This window comes from Adiantum capillus-veneris, chromosome 14 (assembly GCF_014529385.1).
Source record: "Adiantum capillus-veneris isolate H3 chromosome 14, ASM1452938v2, whole genome shotgun sequence".
NCBI lineage: Eukaryota > Viridiplantae > Streptophyta > Polypodiopsida > Polypodiales > Pteridaceae > Adiantum > Adiantum capillus-veneris.
The window spans coordinates 155144973-155163533 of record NC_140944.1 but is presented as its reverse complement, the minus strand read 5'-3'; the positions used below and the strand labels follow the sequence as shown (position 1 = coordinate 155163533).

The window sequence follows — 18561 nt, the reverse complement described above, 5'->3', positions numbered from 1 at the left end:
CAACATGCACATTGTACGCATGCAACTCCATTGATATTTGAGAACAATAGTAGAAAATCGAAGTGTTCACAAAATACCAGCCATCAATGTATTTCTCACCAGCTTACATTGCAAAATCCCTTTTAGATTGCAAGCTTCCTTTGAAGAAAATGACAAAATTTTACGCAATTTAGTGTGACAAATGACAAATTCTTCAAATTTTGATCTAAAAAGTTGGAGGGTTTTAAGTGTCCTTTTCCTTTCTGGTTAGAAAAAATGTTTTGGTGGACCCTCCAACGTGAGTGACCACCCAAGGCCTTTGGTTGAGCTGTCAGTTCAGATGAGCCGAAGGTCAGAAATGGCTAATCTAAATAGTCATTTTCTTTTTATAATGATACAAGGGAATATGCAAGGGATCTTTTATTGAAAAAAAAAAGTATTTGTCAAGCCTTGTTTCTTAGGAATGATTTTAATGCGTTCTTGGTTTAACGAAGCATACATGTATATCATGAGGAATGCTCTAGAAAGTTCACAATGGGCCTTATTTCTTTCACTAGCCTTGAGCAATGCCTGTGTGCTTCGCTGAATTCACCAGATTCAAGTCATAACATCATTGCAGTTAGCTCCTCTAGCTTTCTGTAAACATAATTAAATCTATTTAGTGTAGCATTGTTTGATTTATGCAAGAAATTAATTCTAGCAGCACGCCATACACTCATGAACTTTCTCAATCACAATATTAAATGGACTACAACTACATGGGTAATGAAAGACTCAGTGCAAAAGCTCTCAAACATCTACGAGATCATGATGCTCAAACATGCAAATTGCACACAATCTATCTCGTCATGAGCATAGAGACAATGTAGCATCGGTGGATTGCCCATATTGTGAAATCTTTCTTTGCAGATCTGTTAGTCCTTCTAGAAAGACTAACATGGTACTTGAACCATTTTTATGTTTAACAAGGCAGTACGTAGCTAGCAATATTCAGGCATTGCTATGAGCACATACCACCTACTTATCACATACCACCTACTTAAATGGTATTTGGAAAACCACGACATCTACCACGTACACCTCGTCTGTCTCTTTTTTGTTTGGCATCTTGCAATGTGGGGACTTCGGGCTTAGTACTACCGCTCGAAGGCAGTTTCGGGCGTTCAAAGGTGCACATTACCTACATGTTTCACTGCTATAGTAAGTGTCATCCTATGTATCAAGTGGGTTTTTCACTTAAAGAGCATGCAGACCCTCTTAGCAATCATGTCCAAATTGGGCATGTGGCTTTTTAAAACAGGTGCTCATGTGACTTGGAGCTTCAGTGACATGCTACCAAAAATGAAATTGTCTAACAGATTGAAATGATTATATAGAGCCATGACATTAAAATTAAAGCCCTGTTACAACAAATGACCTATCCAGTATACCTTGCAAGAAAATGACCTCTCTTGGGGCATTAATTAAAAACTCTGCATGTGGAGACCAAAATGTTGGCTTGATATACCTCATCTAAAGGGAATGTAGATGAATTCTTCTTCAAGTTCTACCCCAAACTTGGACCTCACTTGCTCTTTCACTAAAGAAATTAGCTCCATCATATCCTTGGCAGAGGAGTTGCAAGCATTCGTGATGAAATTGGCGTGGACCTCAGAAACTTTTGCTCCTCCTATCGACATGCCCTTCAACCCTGCCTTATCAATGAAAGAGCCTGCTGATTGACAGCCAGATCCAGGATTTTTAAATACACATCCAGCTGATCGCTCACCAAGAGGCTGAGTCTGTTTCCTCCTGGAAAATGATTCAGCCAATTGAAAAATGAAACTCTATGTTTTCAAGAGCACGATTAAAAGTTAGTGAAATTCATTTACCTATTCAGGAATTTCCTCTGCTCTTCCCTTGAATTGGCAGATGATGTTAAGGCAAATGTTGCACTAGAAATTGCAGCAAACCCTTGTGCATTCTGGAACGGTGAACTGCGGTAACCAAATACAAGTTCTTCCCTTGAAATTTTGCACTTCATACCAAAAACGGTGATGACTTCCACAGACTTCAGAGCGCTTGCAGTTTCCTGGACAGTACACATATATAAAAAAGAATAAACACAAAAAGGGGCATAAGAGAAAGGAAGAAACTTAGAAATAAATAATCATCTCTTTTTTAAAGGCCAAAGTGGCCCATGAGACTAGGAGAAAGTACAATCAATGATGAATAAAAAAGTATTCTCTTTTTTATTGAATAAACACAAAAAGGGGCATAAGAGAAAGGAAGAAACTTAGAAATAAATAATCATCTCTTTTTTAAAGGCCAAAGTGGCCCATGAGACTAGGAGAAAGTACAATCAATGATGATATCTCTCATCCTAAGGTGTTGCAACAGATTGAAGCATAATCCTAACTAAATCCCTAGCTAGAATAGAAAATAAAAATCTCCTAAAGCTTCTGAAGCTGTAGGCTGCAACTGCAAAGTCATAGGAGTAATCTCTCCTCCCACACAGTATCTCCATCAAGCATGCCTCGAGAGGAACACCGTGAAGTCATCGTGCAGTACTCCTCAAATGGCAGACATGGCTCACATCTGCTGATTGTGAGGAAGTTGTAAGCAAGGTCCTCATGGTGGTGGAAGTCTCACTCTAGAAACGGCAATGGCCCTATCCAAAGCTACTCATCTATCATAGGATAAATCAGTGGGGAAGTAGTACTAGTTGGACCTCTAGTGTTTGCATAGAAAAAATTCTGGAAGCTCTACATTTTGCCTTTGAATACTGTAGCATCTGCTTGGCACAAGCATCAACCTACTGTTGACGCTACATCTCCATTCATTCATACTCCGTAGGCCGTGGAGACCCGTACTACTGTTTGATTGCCCATTTGAATTTCCACTTTCACCCGATCCGGAATTGTCGGGTGGGTTCGTCCGATTCTTGCGGGATTCATCGTTTGAATCCATGTGTAAACTAGGATTCTTTATGGCTTATGCCTTGTAAGACAGAACGATGAAGACAAGAACGTGCCCGATGCGCAATGAAGTAAGGGTTGGAGTGGCTAAGAAGTCCGGGGTCAAGACACAAAGATTCTTTGATAGAATTTCTAGTAAACTTTTGGAGGACCTGTATATTTTAAGAAAAGCACACGCCTGAAGCTTTGATACCACTATTACAGACTTGGGAACCCCAAGTCGTTAATCTGATATGACACAAAAGAGAATCACTTAAAATACTATTTTATCAAATTATTTCCATGCCTAGAGGTGTTGGCCCCAAAATCTGGCGCCCCTTTTGGTTTTTTTTTTTAACACTCGAGCAAAAGTTACAACTCCCGTGGGCCCTCTTTGCTCAGTTGCTCGTCAGCACACTCAATAAAAGAGTGGCCTTGGGTTCTAATTTAAAGGCCCTAGGCCTCAAAATCAAAAGCAATTACATGAAAAGCTGCTAACTCAAAAGCACTAGCCCAAAAGAAGCCAACGGAAATTGCGGAAATCCGTACAGCATGCCATGTGGCATGTCGCGCAAAACGCGGAAATCCGTATTGCTGCCACGTCATCAGCTTGTGACACATTGTATGTCCACGTTTCACGTTGATAGTGATGACGTGGAAACCTGTATGGATTTCTGTGATTTACGCTGGCTAATTTCAAGCGCCAGCTTTTTGGGCCAATTGCTTTTAAGTTTGAAGGTTTTCATGTAAACTGCTTTTGGGCCTAGGGCCTTCAAATATGAGGCCATGGGCTCATTCTCAGATACTCTTCTGAGAGAAGGTGCAAAGTGTGGAGTACCGGCTTGTACTATGTTAATGCAATATAAAGAAATACCGAAAGGGACGCCAAGGTTTGGGGCCAATACTCTCTGGGGTGGAATTCCGCCACACTCCGTGTCACGTGTCGTCTCTCTCTTTTAGTTCAGTTGTTATTGAAGTGCTAAAAGTCTATTCAATCTGTTCTTTTCTATTGGCATGTGGTGCCCCGTCCTGTGACATGCCTTCTCAAACAATAAGAGCACCCAATCACCTTCCTTCAACTACAAGTCGCGTCCAATCTTGTCGGTTGCCTTCTTATGCCGTGCTTGAGACTTCTCAAGAGCCTCGTGCACCTTGGCAAAAGCAATATCCAAATCTAGATCTTACTGATCTGCTTCAAAATCTTATCTTGGGTCTGGGGAATTCTCTGAGCTACCAGTTGATTCCCTTTTTCCTTTCTTTCCTTGTGCCCTAGGACTTGTGGATAGCTTCTTTAGCTTCCCCTTTCCATTGGCACATCAATCTCAATAATCGGAACCCTAAGACGCACTATCATCTGATCCCCTTTGCTCTCGAATCCTTTGATGAGCTTGCATCCGGTTCCCTTAGTTCATCGGAACCTTCAGATGTGCTACCATCTGATTCTCCAGAATCCTGTGATGAGGTGGCATCCGATTCCCCTGATTCATTCTTTTCAATCTGGGGGACTCTTCTCTTGTTGAGATTGGGTACTATCATGTCCGTAAAATAAGTCAATGCGCATGGATTTCAAATCGTTCCTTAGCACATTGCATAAGTCTCTGAATAGAGTCAGACTTTTGGTTTAGACAATAGTCTCAAATCTCTTTTAGCAAACCGCAGCAAAACCGCTCAATCTGGTCTTCCAAAGTAATCTTCCGAAATGAAAACACTGGCAAATAAGTCGCCCAAAACCTCTGGCAGTAGTCATCTTTCTCAGTCATTTTCAAGTGATGATGCCAAGCCGTGATGACATTTGTTGCATATTCATCTGATATCCAAGTTGACATGAAGATTGTCTTGAATTTTAATCACGTCGCAGGTGCTTCTCTGCGTAACAACAGAGTAGACCACCATGTCTATACAGTTCCTTTCAAGTAAGATGCCGCCTTTCGCACCTTGGAATGTTTTGAGAACCATCCTCCAAAGAAGGAGACGTCAAACTGTAATACAAACTCAAGTGCTCGATGGGTGTCCCGGTAGCCTGAAAACGTCTCAAATCCAACGACCTGACTCCCTTCCTTGAAATCCTTGATTTTCTTGTTGATCTGGTCACTGTCAAAAAAAGGGCGAGCTCTCCTCCTCTAAACGGCTAGATGGCCTTCCATGCCTTCTAGACTTTTTCAAAAATGTGCTTAGAAATTGAGAAACTTCTTAGCACCCTCGAATACTTCAAATGGCACCTTCCCTGTGTGTTGTTGTAGGCAAACTCCACCAAGGGCAAATACTTTTCCCACTAAGTCTTCTGATCCAAAATATAAAACTTCAACAAATCCAAAACCATTGAATTAGCTATCTCAAATTGCCAATCTGTCTACGGGTGGAACGAGGGTGAGAACTGCAACTGCGTACCAATGTTCTCCTAGATTGCCCGCCAAAACAAAGTAGTAAACCGGGGTCTGTGTCCGAAACAAGGGACTCAAGCATGCCATGTAATCGGAAAATCTGTGTAAGGTGCAGCGGAAGTGAATGTTGATAATGCTCAAGATGAGTGCCCCGAACTGTGCTCAAGGGTTCCTTTTACTTACGCAAGGGAGAGCTTTCCGTTCCTTTACAGAGAGAGTGCAATGATTGCAAACAAAGTGAATGCTACTGTGAAAGAGAGAGAGAAGAATACGACACCAGACAATTCTCAAACCCTCCTCCAAGACCCCCCCCCCCCCCCCCCCCCCCCCCCCTCTCTATGGCGAGAGAGGTCTATGCTAGATGACACAAATCTCATACAATGGTCTAGATGCAATGGACTTGCCGACGACGACGACGACAAGGAGGGGCTGAAAACTGAAAACGCTAGGGCTGAAACGCTGATTTCCTACTGGATACTGATACTGTGTCGACGAGGATGGCGATGACGACGATGCGCTGAAAACGCAGATGCTGAAATCTGAAAACCGCGGGCTGAAACTGTAAACACTGGCTCGACGGTACGGCAAGGATCTACAGCGGGTAGGTGAGATCTGTCAAGCTATGGCTAAATCTGCAAATGCAAAGGGCTGAAAACTGAAAACGCTGATCAATCTGCAAGTGTAAAAAACGCCAGGCTTGATCTGCTACTGAAAAACGCCAGGCTCATCTGTTGTTGATGGAAACGCTAGGGAGTTTCTGCTGCACAAAACGCTATGGAGTGGGATCCAAGAACGCTAGGGCCTTCTGCCGGTCTTGCCAAGAAGGTGCACTGCAAGTCGCCTGAGCTTCTTTTGCTGCCTCTTCTGCTTCTACTGAGTGACCATTGGGTTTCTTTTATATTTCCTTAACAATTTGCCCTACTTACTTTTCCAACAAAAGTCACTTATTAATAAATAAGTGAAAAATGTGTGTTTTGGGAAAAAGGGGTCTATGCTCTGTAAAATGCTCATGATGGATACTGAATGTCATGCTAATGATCCTGCTCTGTGCAATCAGAGGATATGTAACTAATCTAAGTGCCTAGACATGCACGGCCTGCACACAGGCTCACAAAGGTGCCAGAACACTTCCTAAGCTAACCTAAACCCTAGACCTGAGATAGCTTGTCCACATGCACATAGGGTTGGATGTACACGTGACATCCCCTCCTTTTCAAAGTGAAGTACTGGTACCGAGCTGTATGGCGTCGAGGGAGTGCGCCAACAACTCCTAAAATCCAGCAAAGAACGATTCGTCGGCCCATTCTGATGTGTTGGTCGTGCGATACTTGAACTTCATGAAGGTCTCCAATGCTTGCTTCTTTGGGCCGCGCCGAAAGAGACACAAAATGATCTGTTGCGGCTTCAATGCTCCAACTGCATCTATGGTCGTGGGTCCACCTTCTTCAAGAATCTCCGAGGAGGAAAATTCCTGAAACAATGTCCAACGCAAAACCATAAACATACCCATTCTATGTAGAGCAACTGAGAAAATACTATTCTTCCTAAATGACTGTGCATGCAATGTAGATGAACAAAGTGAGTGGGATCAAAACTTGACTTTTCGACCTAAACCTATCAACTGTGGCAAATCACAACGGAAATGCCGATGCTTGATGGACAATCTTGCTCGTGCTCTCTCTAAGATTGTGTCATGCCAAGGAAGAAACATGTAAAAGAGATTGACAAAACGGACAATCGGAAAACAATGTGAATTTCTTCAATGCAATTTTTTTTCTTTTCGAGAGTGATCCGCATAAATCCGTGCTCATCCGTAAGTGAATCATGTGCATCGTACGATACAGCATACCTATGGAAAGGGAACACATAAAGACGGTGACGAAAATACAAGAAACCGTCACGAATGAGAAACTCAAACAATGCGTCCTGACTAATCGTGCGAACACGCATACTTCCTGAGTGAGTTCTTTGTACCTCAACTCGAGAGCCAAGATCGGTTCTCCGTGACTGATCGTATCTGCAATGAGGTTAGCTTCACGAGAAACATCATCATTCAAACCATAATCCTTGCGAACAATCCTCACCATGAATGATAATGGGAGAGTCACTTTTGGCATTTAGAGTGAGCATATTGTCTGCCCAATCAATGAGAGGGTTATGTTCACGAAACCATCAAATGCCCAAAATCATATCACATCCTGAAAGAGGAGACACGATAAATTTTCTACAAAGGAAGCTTGCTGAACAATGAATAACATGTAGCAAACTTAGAGACCCCAAGTCTAGATTCTACCGGACACAGCAGAGATTTCCTGCCATGTGTCATCTTGTCAGCGCGTTTTCCGGTGGGATTTAAGACGCATTTTCCAGCCGCTGCTGCCACGTTTGCACGGGCTGTGTGTGTGTGTGTGTGTATCCAGGGGCATTGCCACGTCACTAGTTTGTGACATACCCCCCTCTTGAAAGAATGTAATCGCCCTTGATTACGCCTGCAAAACCGACAGAGGCCATAAACTGTCTTAGTAGACACTGACTGTTAGTACCAAGTCCCGACGCACTAGACACAACACATCTAACACTAGTTTAAATCGACAGTCACATCACCGGACATCACAGGACATAACTTGACATCACAGGACAAATCAAATAATTCATTCCAAATCTCAGACCATGATTAATCGGCAACGTATTTAGTAATTTGTCACGTGCACATCTAACCCTATGTGTACGTGGACAAGCTACTTCATGACATGGGTTCAGTTCAGTTCGCCTAGCTTAAGAAGTGTTCTGGCACTTTTGTGAGTCTCTTCGCAGACCGTGCATGATCAGGCACTTAGAGTAGATGCATATCCTCTGGTTGCACACAGCATGATCATCAGATTACCATCAGAACCCATCAGGAGCATTTTTACAATGCAAGACCTGTTTTCGCTATTTTAGCCAATTTTCACTTATTATTTTCAAGTGACTTTTGTTGGGAACTGGGTAGGGCAATTTGACTCAGCCAGTATATAAGAAACCCTAGCGCTAGCACTTTTTGGCAGAAGAGGCAACAGGACCAGACATCCAACAGGCACCTTCTCAGCAAGACCTCCCACGGCGGTAAACCTAGCGTTTTCAGCCTACAGACAGCCTAGCGTTTTTTGCATCAATCCAGCCCTTGGCGTTTTGCATGGTAGATCAGCCCCGGCGACAACAAGACACACCAGATCCATAGCGTTTTTGCATCAGCACAGAATCAGCCCTAGTGTTTTTGGATCAGCAGGACCACTCAGCGTTTTGCAGATCCTTCACAAAAAAACACCCAGAAGCATCAGCGTTTTCAGTTTTCAGCACATTGACTCCACAGTAGGAGCCCCAAACCTCACAGATCTCACCTCTCTGCAGCAGATCCTTGCCACATGGTCAGATCAGCGAGCATTTGCAGTTTCAGCCCAAAAAATGCAGATTTCAGCATCTGCGTTTTCAGCGCGTCGTCGTCATCGCCGTCGTCACCGACATAGAGTCAAAATTCAGCAGATAAAGATTTGCAGATTTCAGCCATTAGCGTTTTCAGATTTCAGCCCGTCTCGTCATCGTCCTCATTGTCGGCAAGTCCAAAGCATTGTAGAGATTTGTGCAATCAATAGTAGACCGCTCTCGCCATAGAGGGGGGCCTTCGGAGGAGGGTTTGACAACATTCTGGTGTTGTATTCTCTTCTCTCTCTATCTCTCAATCTCAGCACCTTCATTCACAGTGTTTGCCACTTTGTTTGTGATCATTTGCACTCTCTCACTAAAGGAACGGAAGGCTCTCCCTTCCATAAGTAAAAGGAATCCTTGAGCACAGTTCGGAGCACTCATCTTGAGCAAAGTTCAACATTCACATCCGCTGCACCTGACATAATCGCATCTAGATCCATTCGGGACCTCACGGATGCCCGATTAATAATTCCTTATTGCAATCATGTCTATAGAGAATATGAGACCGAATTGCTGCAGTCATTTCGTCTTTCAGTTCAAGCACTCAAACAAGTCAAGTGCAACTCATTTTCATTTTCGGGAATTCCAGTTCATAAAGTCATTCAGCAAAATATTGTCAACCCACCAATATCCCTGAAACCCAAAGGGGGACATTAGTGACTCTATTCAAAATCGGGGTAATCCGTGACAAAGGAGCGGAGTGACCACTGACTCTCCTCTTGTGCAAACCCGCTGCACTAGATTCACCCATGCTGAAATCGGGGTTCTATTGGAGTAGACTATGCTAAACCGAATGCTTCAAAGTAAAGTTCCAAAATCTCAGGAGTATCTGCTAGGTCCTCCTCCTCCTCCATCCACTTCGCATCCAATGCAGGATAGTTCTTGAATTTAACCAAGAACCGCCTAATCACTTTACCTTTAATCGTTCTGTCCTTGTGTGCCAATATTTGTTCTAGAACGAGTATCTCCTCACTTTCCTCTACATCGGGTTGCTCATCTGGCTCCCCATCATCGGGCACATCGTCTTTGAAAGACTTCAACACACTCACAAGAAAAGCATTGTCAATCTTCCAAGTATCAGGTAGCTTCAGTCTAAAGGAGATATCATTTATCTTTTCTTTTATCTGGAAAGGGCCATGGTACCTCATGCTAACCTTTGGAAAAAGCCGCTCCTTTCCCTTTTTCTTTCTTACGCGTGCCTTCTCAAAACGTAAGAGCACCCAATCGTCTTCCTTTAATTTCAAATCGCGACGATGTCGATCTGCTGCCTTCTTGTGTCTTTCCTAAGATTTTGCTAAAGCCTCTCGGATCTTGGCAACAGCAGTGTCCAGATCCCTCGTGTACTGGTCGGCTTCAAAAATCTTATCTTTCGTGCTAAGGAAGGGTGGAACCTTCGCAGCACCTTCAATGATCTCAAATGGCACCTTCCCCGTCGAAGAGTGGATCGTGTTATTATAGGGAAATTCCACCAAGGGCAATTTTTTTTCCCATTGAGTCTTCTGATCAGAAATGTAAGACTTCAATAAATCCAATTTGACTGAATTTGCAATCTCAGATTGCCCATTTGCCTGCGGATGGAATGATCACGAGAACGGCAACCATGTGCCAATGTTCTCCCAAATAGCCTTCCAAAACAAACTCGTGAATCGGGGATCTCTGTCAGAGACTATTGTCTCAGGCATGCCATGTAATCTGAAAATCTGGGCAATGAACAATCTCGCTAAATGATCTGGCTTGACTGTTTTCTTCACTGGAATGAAGTGAGTTTGCTTGCTAAATCTGTCGATGACAGTCCAAATGCCATCAGACCCACTCTGTGTCTTCAGGAGATCAAAAATGAAATCCATAGCAATACTTTCCTAGGGGCGGGTGGGAATGGATAAAGGCTGTAACAATCCCTGTGCTTTATGCTTGTCAAACTTGACCTTATGGCATAACAAGCAACTGCGTACAAATTCATCCATATCCTTCTTGAGTCTCGACCAACAGAAGTAACGCTCCACACCTTTCAAGGTGGTGTCAATACCGCAGTGACCCATAAAAGGTGGACAATGACACTCGATCAAAACCTTTTCCCTCAACGGTTGTGTAACACTTCCTGTAAAGGTTCTTTGGACCTAGGCTCAAGAGCCAAGATCGGTTCTTCGTGAGGGATCGAATCTTCCTGAGGGGGTTCTTTGGACCTAGGCTCGAGAGCCAAGATCGGTCCTTCGTGATTGATCGAATCTGCAACGAGGTTAGCTTCGCTAGAAAAAACATCAACTAACTCATCATCCTTGTGAACAATCGTGTCATCTTTATGCAAATCATCATGCTTGTGAGAAATCACATCTTGATCATGCAAATCATCATGCTTGTCATTGTCATTCAAATCATCATGCTCATCATTATCATTCAAATCATCATGCAAATCCTGTGTCATGCTTTGGAGAAGAAGAGACTGAGAGAGTCTCCTTCTCCTGAATCCGTTCAATCTTCGCCTGCACCTTTGCAATGAGAGAGAGAGAGAGAGAGAGAATGAACAACTTCCTCTCCAGGAATGACAATGGTAGAGTCACTTTTGGCATTGAAAGTGAACGTATTTTCCGCCCAATCAATGAGAAGGTTATGCTCACGAAACCATCAAATGCCCAAAATCATATCACATCCTGAGAGAGGAGAGACCAAAAATTTTCTTCGGAAAGCAGCTTGTTGAACTGTAAACAACACATCAATGCACTCTTTCGTGATGAGAGAGTCCATACCGAGAGCAATGCCAGAAACCTCGAGAGGAGATTTCTGACTAACCTCTAGGCGGGCTTTCTCAACAAGAGCGGGACTGATCACATCATGCATACTACCTGGGTCAAACAATATGACAAAACGATGCCCCGTCATATGACCATAACATTTAATGAGAGACTCATCAATGGGAGGGTCATGAGAAACTTGGGGCACACTCGTGTTATCATTAATTGCATTGACAGAGGAAGTTGAATGTGACAATGAAAACAACGACCTTCCTTAGAATAAGTGTTTTGCTCTTCCGACGTGATGTATCCTTCTAAAATTCCTTGTGCTACCTTTTCATCTGGAGTGAGCTTAGGTTTAGCAATTGTGTTAGCTTTACCCTTAGGTTCACTTTGAGAGTTCTTTTTTGAGAGACTATTGGAAGATTGGTTAGAAGAGTTACCGTTCTTACCATTCTGAGGGTTCTGAGAAGTCTGAGAGGTACTTGTGGAAGTCTTGTTCTCCTTAGGCTTTCCCTTGTTGTGCTTCATCTCCTGTGCGAGAGCAATCGCTACCACCTTGTTGAGATCGATTGGGTCGAGCACCTCGACATGATACTTGATATACTCGTCCAATCCGTAAAGGAATGCCTCTTTGCGCTCATCATCCGACTTGCGTAATTGGGTACCTAGCTGCAAAACAAATTAGAGAAAGACATAACTGGCATACCATTTTGCTTGAGATTGTGTCAATCATGCGAGGTACTAAGGTGGCATAAACCGCGCCTTGAGGTTATCTTGGAAATCAACCCAATTGAAGGAAAGGGGCGTGAATTCGTCGGCTTCCTCTAGGTGCGCGGCTAACTGTGCCTCTTGCCATGCGTGGTATCAATTGATGGCATTACCGACAAGGTACATAGTTGCGGTCAAAACCTTGCTATTCCCTGTCTTCTTAGTTGTCGCTGAATAAGCATTAAATTGATGCAACCAAAAATGAATAACCGTAGCATCCATCTTACCATCATACTTACTGAACTGGATCTTCTCTGTGACTCGGTTGTTGGAGTCCGAATCTCGGCTTGCGCCACTTGATGAACTCCCAACATCTTTGGCTGGTTCGGACTTCGAGGCAAGTACTTGTCGAACCAATTCTTGAGTACGGAGGTCTCTTTGAACCTCACGATCGGCCTCCAAGGCCGCTCGTCGTGCTTCAGCTTCCTATTTTCTTTGTGCTTTTCTTTCTTTTCGTTCGTCGCGCTCGCGTTCCAAGGCAATGCGAGTCGCTTCTTGTTTGGCCATCATGTCCATCATTGACTTGACCATCGCCTCCATAGGATTTGATACAATTCGTGGCGTAGATGGAGAAGGGGAAGGGTCGAAAAAACCTCCTAGTGGGAAAAATTCTTCGTCGCCTCTCTCATGCTCATCACCTGTATGCGAAGTATCCATTCCGCTTTGGGTGATGACCATGCACTATGATCTTGGGTTCTTAAGTTCACGAGGAACTTGGGTTCTTGTGGGTCTTGGGTTCTTACGTTCTTGAGGGTCTTGGGTTCTTGAGGTTCTTGAGGGTCTTCTTTTGCTTCCAATCTGTGTTTGAGAAGAATCTTCTCCTCACCCGAGTTCTGCTCTTTTCCGCGGGCGCACCCCTCGGCGGCCTTGCGCTCACACCAAGGTTTCTTTTTCCCACCTCACATCGATTGCCGCTAAGTGCACAGTCCGCTCTCAATGAGTGAAAAGAGGCAAAGGGGAGGCTGGACAAGCCCTTCTTTCCTGGAATTCTTGTCACTATTCAAAAACATGATTAGGAATCTACACGCCCAAGCGAACTTGGGTTCGTGCGACCGCAACAAGCAAAAAAAAAATTGTGGTTCTTTCCTTGAGTGTTTGAACTTTGCTCAAGATGAGTGCTCCAGTGAATGGACAATGTGCGTTCAAGTGTATGAGACTGAGAGATAGGGAGAGAAGAGAAATACCACACCAAGGATGATGTAAAACCCTCCTCCGAAGGCCCCACTCTCGTTGGCGAGAGTAGTCTACGATTGATTGCACAAACTAGTACAAAGTGGATGCATGGTGACTGATGCAAGTCTATGCTAGATCGATGACGACGACGGGGATGGCAAGACCGATCTAAGGGCTGAAAACTGACACCTTTGTAATGCTGTCCAAAGACGCAAATGGCTGAAATCTGACGCTTCCTATCTGTTGTCCAAAAATGTTGATAGGCTGAATTCTGCTACTACTGCTGAAAACGCTATGGGAAAACGCTGATTTTGCTGTTCCTTATGGCTGAAAATCTGCTACTATTGTGGAGCTGAAATGGCTATGGAAAAGAGGCTGAAAATGGACTGTTGCAAATCGCCCAAAGGCTGAAATCTGTAGCGGACAATGCTTGGATGAAAAACGCTAGGCTTGATGAAGCTTGGCGATGGAGGTTCTGCTGAAAACACTAGGTCTTGTGACTACAGGGCGATGGTAGCTTGATGAAAACGCCAATCAATGGGAGGCTAGAGCGATGTTGATGAAAAACGCTAGGGAGCTTGTTGGAGGGAAATCGCCCAAGGTGGGGAGTCTTGCTGAGAGAGAGGGGAACCTGTTGCCGAGGCATGTGTTCTCCTTGCTCATCTGCCAAATAGTGCTAACCTTGGTTTGCTTATATATTATCTTACCCAATTTGCCCTACCTACTTTCCAACAAAAGTCACTTAAAAATAATAAGTAAAAAATGTCAAAAATAAGGAAAATAGGCTAAATGCACTGGAAAATTCCCCTGAAGGATTCTGATGGATTCTGATGGGAATGCTTATGATCATGTTGTGTGCAACCAGAGGATATGCATCTACACTAAGTGACTGGCCATGCACGGTCTGCGAACAGACTCACAAAAATGACAGATCACTTCCTATTCTAGACTGACTTGACTGAACTGAACCCTGATCATGTTGTAGCTTGTCCACGGACACATAGGGTTGGATGTGTCACGTGACACATGGGACCTGTGGGTAGCGTCTTTCACTCCCCTGTCCATTGGCACGTCAGAGTCAATCATCGGAACCCTAAGACGCACTATCATCTGATTTCCACTTTCTCTGAAATCCTTTGATGAACTTGCTCTGGTTCCCTTTGTTCGTCGGAACCCTCTGATTCTCTAGATTGCTGTGATGAGCTATCATCTGGTTCCCTTGATTCATTCTCTTCACTGGCAGACTCTTGCCTTTTTGAGGTGGATACTATCCTGGCCTTCGCAGAAGTCAATGAGCCGGCATGCATTCCAAATCGTTGCTTAATCATGTCCCATAAGTCTTTGAATGGAGTCGGACTTCTGGTTTAAAGCATAGTCTTGAATCTCTTTAGTAAACCACAGCAAAACCACTCAATCTGGTCTTTCAAAGTAATCTTCCGAAACGAAGATGCTGGTAAACAAGTATCCCAAAATCTGTAAGGTGCAACGGAAGTGAATGTTGAACTTTGCTCAAGATGAGTGCTCCGAATTGTGCTCAAGGGTTCCTTTTACTTACGGAAGGGAGAGCCTTCCGTTCCTTTAGTGAGAGAGTGCAATGATCACAAACAAAGTGAATGACACTATGAATGAAGGTGCTTAGACTGAGAGAGAGAGAGAGGAATACGACACCAGACAATTCTCAAACCCTCCTCCAAGGGCCCCCCTCTCTATGGCGAGAGAGGTCTATGCTATTGATTGCACAAATCTGGTACAGATGCAATGGACTGGCCAACGATGTCAACGACAATGATGACAACGACGAGGACGGGTTTGAAATCTAAAAACGCTAGGGGCTGAATTCTGCAAATCTGCTAACTACTGAATTCTGACACTGTGTCGACGAGGATGGCTATGGCAACCACACGACGACAACGGGCTGAAAACACAGGTGCTGAAATCTGCTAACAGCGGGCTGAATCTGAAAATGCTGGCTGATCTGACGGTGCAACGAGGATCTGTTGCGGGTAGGTGAGATCTGCGAGGCTAGGGGCGGGATCTGCTGTGTAAGTGCTGAAAACTGAAAACACTGATGCTAGGGCTGATCTGACACCGAGAATCTGCAAAACGCTAGAGCAATCTGCAATCTGCAAAAACGCGAGGTTGAATCTAGAATCTGCTAACGCCAAGGCTGATCTAGTGCTGCTGAAAACGCTAGGCTGAAACTGTAGCCAAAACGGTGGTCTTGATATGTTGTTGGCTGGAAACGCTAGGTCACCTGTCGGCCTTGCTGAGAAGGTGCACTATAAGTTGGTGGATTTCTGCCGCCTCTTCTGCCAGAAAGTGCTAGCGCTAGGTTTCTTTAATAGATGCTTAGCAAAATTTCCCTACCCAGTTTCCCAACAAAGTCACTTATTAATAATAAGTGAAAATTGGACAAAATAGGGAAAATGGGTTTTGTGCACTGCGAAATGCTCATGATGGATACTGACTGTCATGCTGATGATCATGTTGTGTGCAACCAGAGGATATGCAACTACTCTAAGTGCCTGGGCATGCACGACCTGCGCACAAGCTCACAAAGGTGCCATTACACTTCCTAAGCTGACCTGAACCCTAGACCTGAGATAGCTTGTCCACATGCACATAGGGTTAGATGTGCACATGACAAAATCTCTGGCAATAATCATCCAATGTATCACTCTCAGTCATTTTCCAGTGATGCCAAGCGGTGATGACATTCATCCGCACGGTTCCTTTTAAGTAATATGCCGTTTGTCGCTCCCTGGAATGTTCTGAGATCAACTCTGCAGAGAAGGCAACATCAAACTGTATATGGCCGGGTCTATCTGTACCCTTTCTACTGAGACGATGTATCTCAAGAAATGTATCTCAGGCAAGAAAAACTCGCTCTTTTTTTTACATTTATAAGCAATGTATGCTTCCTCAGTGTCTGGAAAACCCACAAATGGTCGGTACTCTTTGAAAAATCCAAAAAGTCGTCCTGAAAGCTGCTATGTAGACATCTTCAGGAGCAATACAGATCTGATGATAATCACTCTTCATATCAATTCGGCAAGTAGAATTTTGAAGTCTGTCAAGTATACCATCGATCCTCGTAATGTGGAAATCTGTTCTGGTTCATTGTTTCTTTATCTTGGCCTCGGCTAACGTTGTAAGGTGGCCGATTCGGTGGTGTACTACCACAAATCAACCATGTGATCTTCACGACGTAAAGGAGGTAAGTCGCTTTGTACGCCTTCAAAGAAACAATTAGTTCCTAATGCAGAAAATGTTGTCATTCTTTTTTGAGGTCAAAACATATTCGACCTTCAATCATCATTCACTTCTCTCAAGAAAATTGAGGAAAGAATCTGAATTTCATCAAGTACAATCTCTTCGCCCTTCATTTGTTAAAGTCCTTTCTCAGCCGTATAGTCAACCACAGCGTTCTTGTGGTACCAAGGAATTTCGAGCAGGACATCACAACCTTCCTGAGGGCATTACGTAGAAGTCCTCGTGCCCTAAATACCCCTGACATTGCAAACGAAATTTGCCAATGATCGGTGTAATGGCAATATCCCGTCCGGGTGCCGCTAGAACTGCTCCGCATGTGGCCTCAGCCTGTCGAGCGTAATTCTAAGTCAAGCCACCAATTCAAGAAGTTGGCCTTGGCTCCTCCATCAACGAATTGAGGGCTTCTTGATCTTTCACTTTGCCCCAAGGGCGGCAAAGTTTTGTACTTTCGTTCATCTGATTCGGTTCGGGCCCCACTCAATGTGGTACCAATCCTGCTTTCATCGTTCCTTTTCTTCCACACTCGGCTCTGGCTCTATAACTCTCAAGTTTACCTTCTGGTGGTCCTTTGAGTTCTCGTCCATCTCTTTTTGCGTGTAAAGGTTCCGCTTATCTGCACTCGTCTGTCCTTTCGGCTTTCCTCCCTACCTGAGGGGTGAAGCAATGGCTACATGCCATCTAGAATAAATTTTATCAATCGGGTAATTCTTCAGGTGTCTCACCAATCTCGGGTCCCTGGAGTACTTGATCAATTTGTTCACACATATGCCAATCTGCAGTTGACGTTTGTACTCCGTTCTGGCAAACGTGTCCGAATTTTTTTTTGCGCAAATCTTCATTCTTTTCTTCAGTTCCTGCGCCGGATTTTCAACTTTTCTTTGCCTTCCCACTGAGACATGTCATCTCTGTCAGATTCTCCACGAGAACCCACATGTAATATGGGATTCTTTATGGCTTTATGCCCTGTAAGACAGAGCGATGAAGATAGATGTATGAAGGGTGGGAATGGCTAATACGTCCGGGGACACGAAGATTCTTTCCCAAAAACTGTGTGCACTGCAAAAAGGATCGGATCCTCCGTAGAAGAAGAATCTTTCTATTCTTTGATACCAATGTAACAAACTTGGAGTGTAAGATGAGTGAATGTTGAACTTTGCTCAAGACGAGTGCTCCGAATTGTGCTCAAGGTTCCTTTTTCTTACGAAAGGGAGAGCCTTCCGTTCCTTTAGTGAGAGAGTGCAAGTGGTCACAAACAAAGTGGATAAACACTATGAATAAAGGTGCTAAGACTGAGAGATAGAGAGAGAAGAATACGACACCAGGTCAAAAACCCTCCTCCGCAGGCCCCACTCTCTATGGCGAAAGCGGTCTACTTATGATTGCACAAATCTCTACAATGCTTGGACTCGCCGACGATGTCGACGACGATGAGGAGGACGACGAGACGGGCTGAAGTCTGAAAACGCTAAGGGCTGAAATCTGCAATCTTTATCTGCTGAATTCTGAATCTGCGTTTTCCGTGCTGAAACTGCAAACTATGCTGGATCTGACCGTGCGGCGAGGATCTACAGCGGGAAGGTGAGATTTGCGAGGTTCGGGAGTGCTCCTGCGATGTTTTGACTGCTGAAAATAAAAAACGCTGGTGCTACTGCTGATTCCGTCGCGGAGAAACTGCAAAACGCTAGGGTGCCTGCAGCTCCAAAAACGCTAGGGCTGATCTGGTCTTGCTGTGGAAAATCTGCTACAAAAACGCTATGGCTTTTGCTTGGTCTGCTGTCGCCAGAAGATCTGCAATTGCAAAACGCTGGCTGATTTGCATTGCTGAAAAGCCCTGGTTTCTTGTGGCTGAAAACACTG

General features: G+C 44.1%; 1 protein-coding gene across 1 annotated transcript in view; it reads right to left on the bottom strand.

Moving 5' to 3' along the window:
* Positions 1–1342: 1342 nt before the first annotated feature.
* LOC147443403 (uncharacterized) overlaps positions 1343–18561 on the bottom strand; it is a 38519-nt gene continuing 21300 nt past the window's right edge. Inside the window, exons 3-4 of the mRNA XM_086529270.1 lie at positions 1851–2050; positions 1343–1770 (exon numbers count right to left, since the gene is read on the bottom strand). Of these exons, the coding sequence (XP_086385396.1) occupies positions 1488–1770; positions 1851–2050 (483 nt within the window). The 3' untranslated portion in view covers positions 1343–1487. The remainder of the gene's footprint in view (positions 1771–1850; positions 2051–18561) is intronic.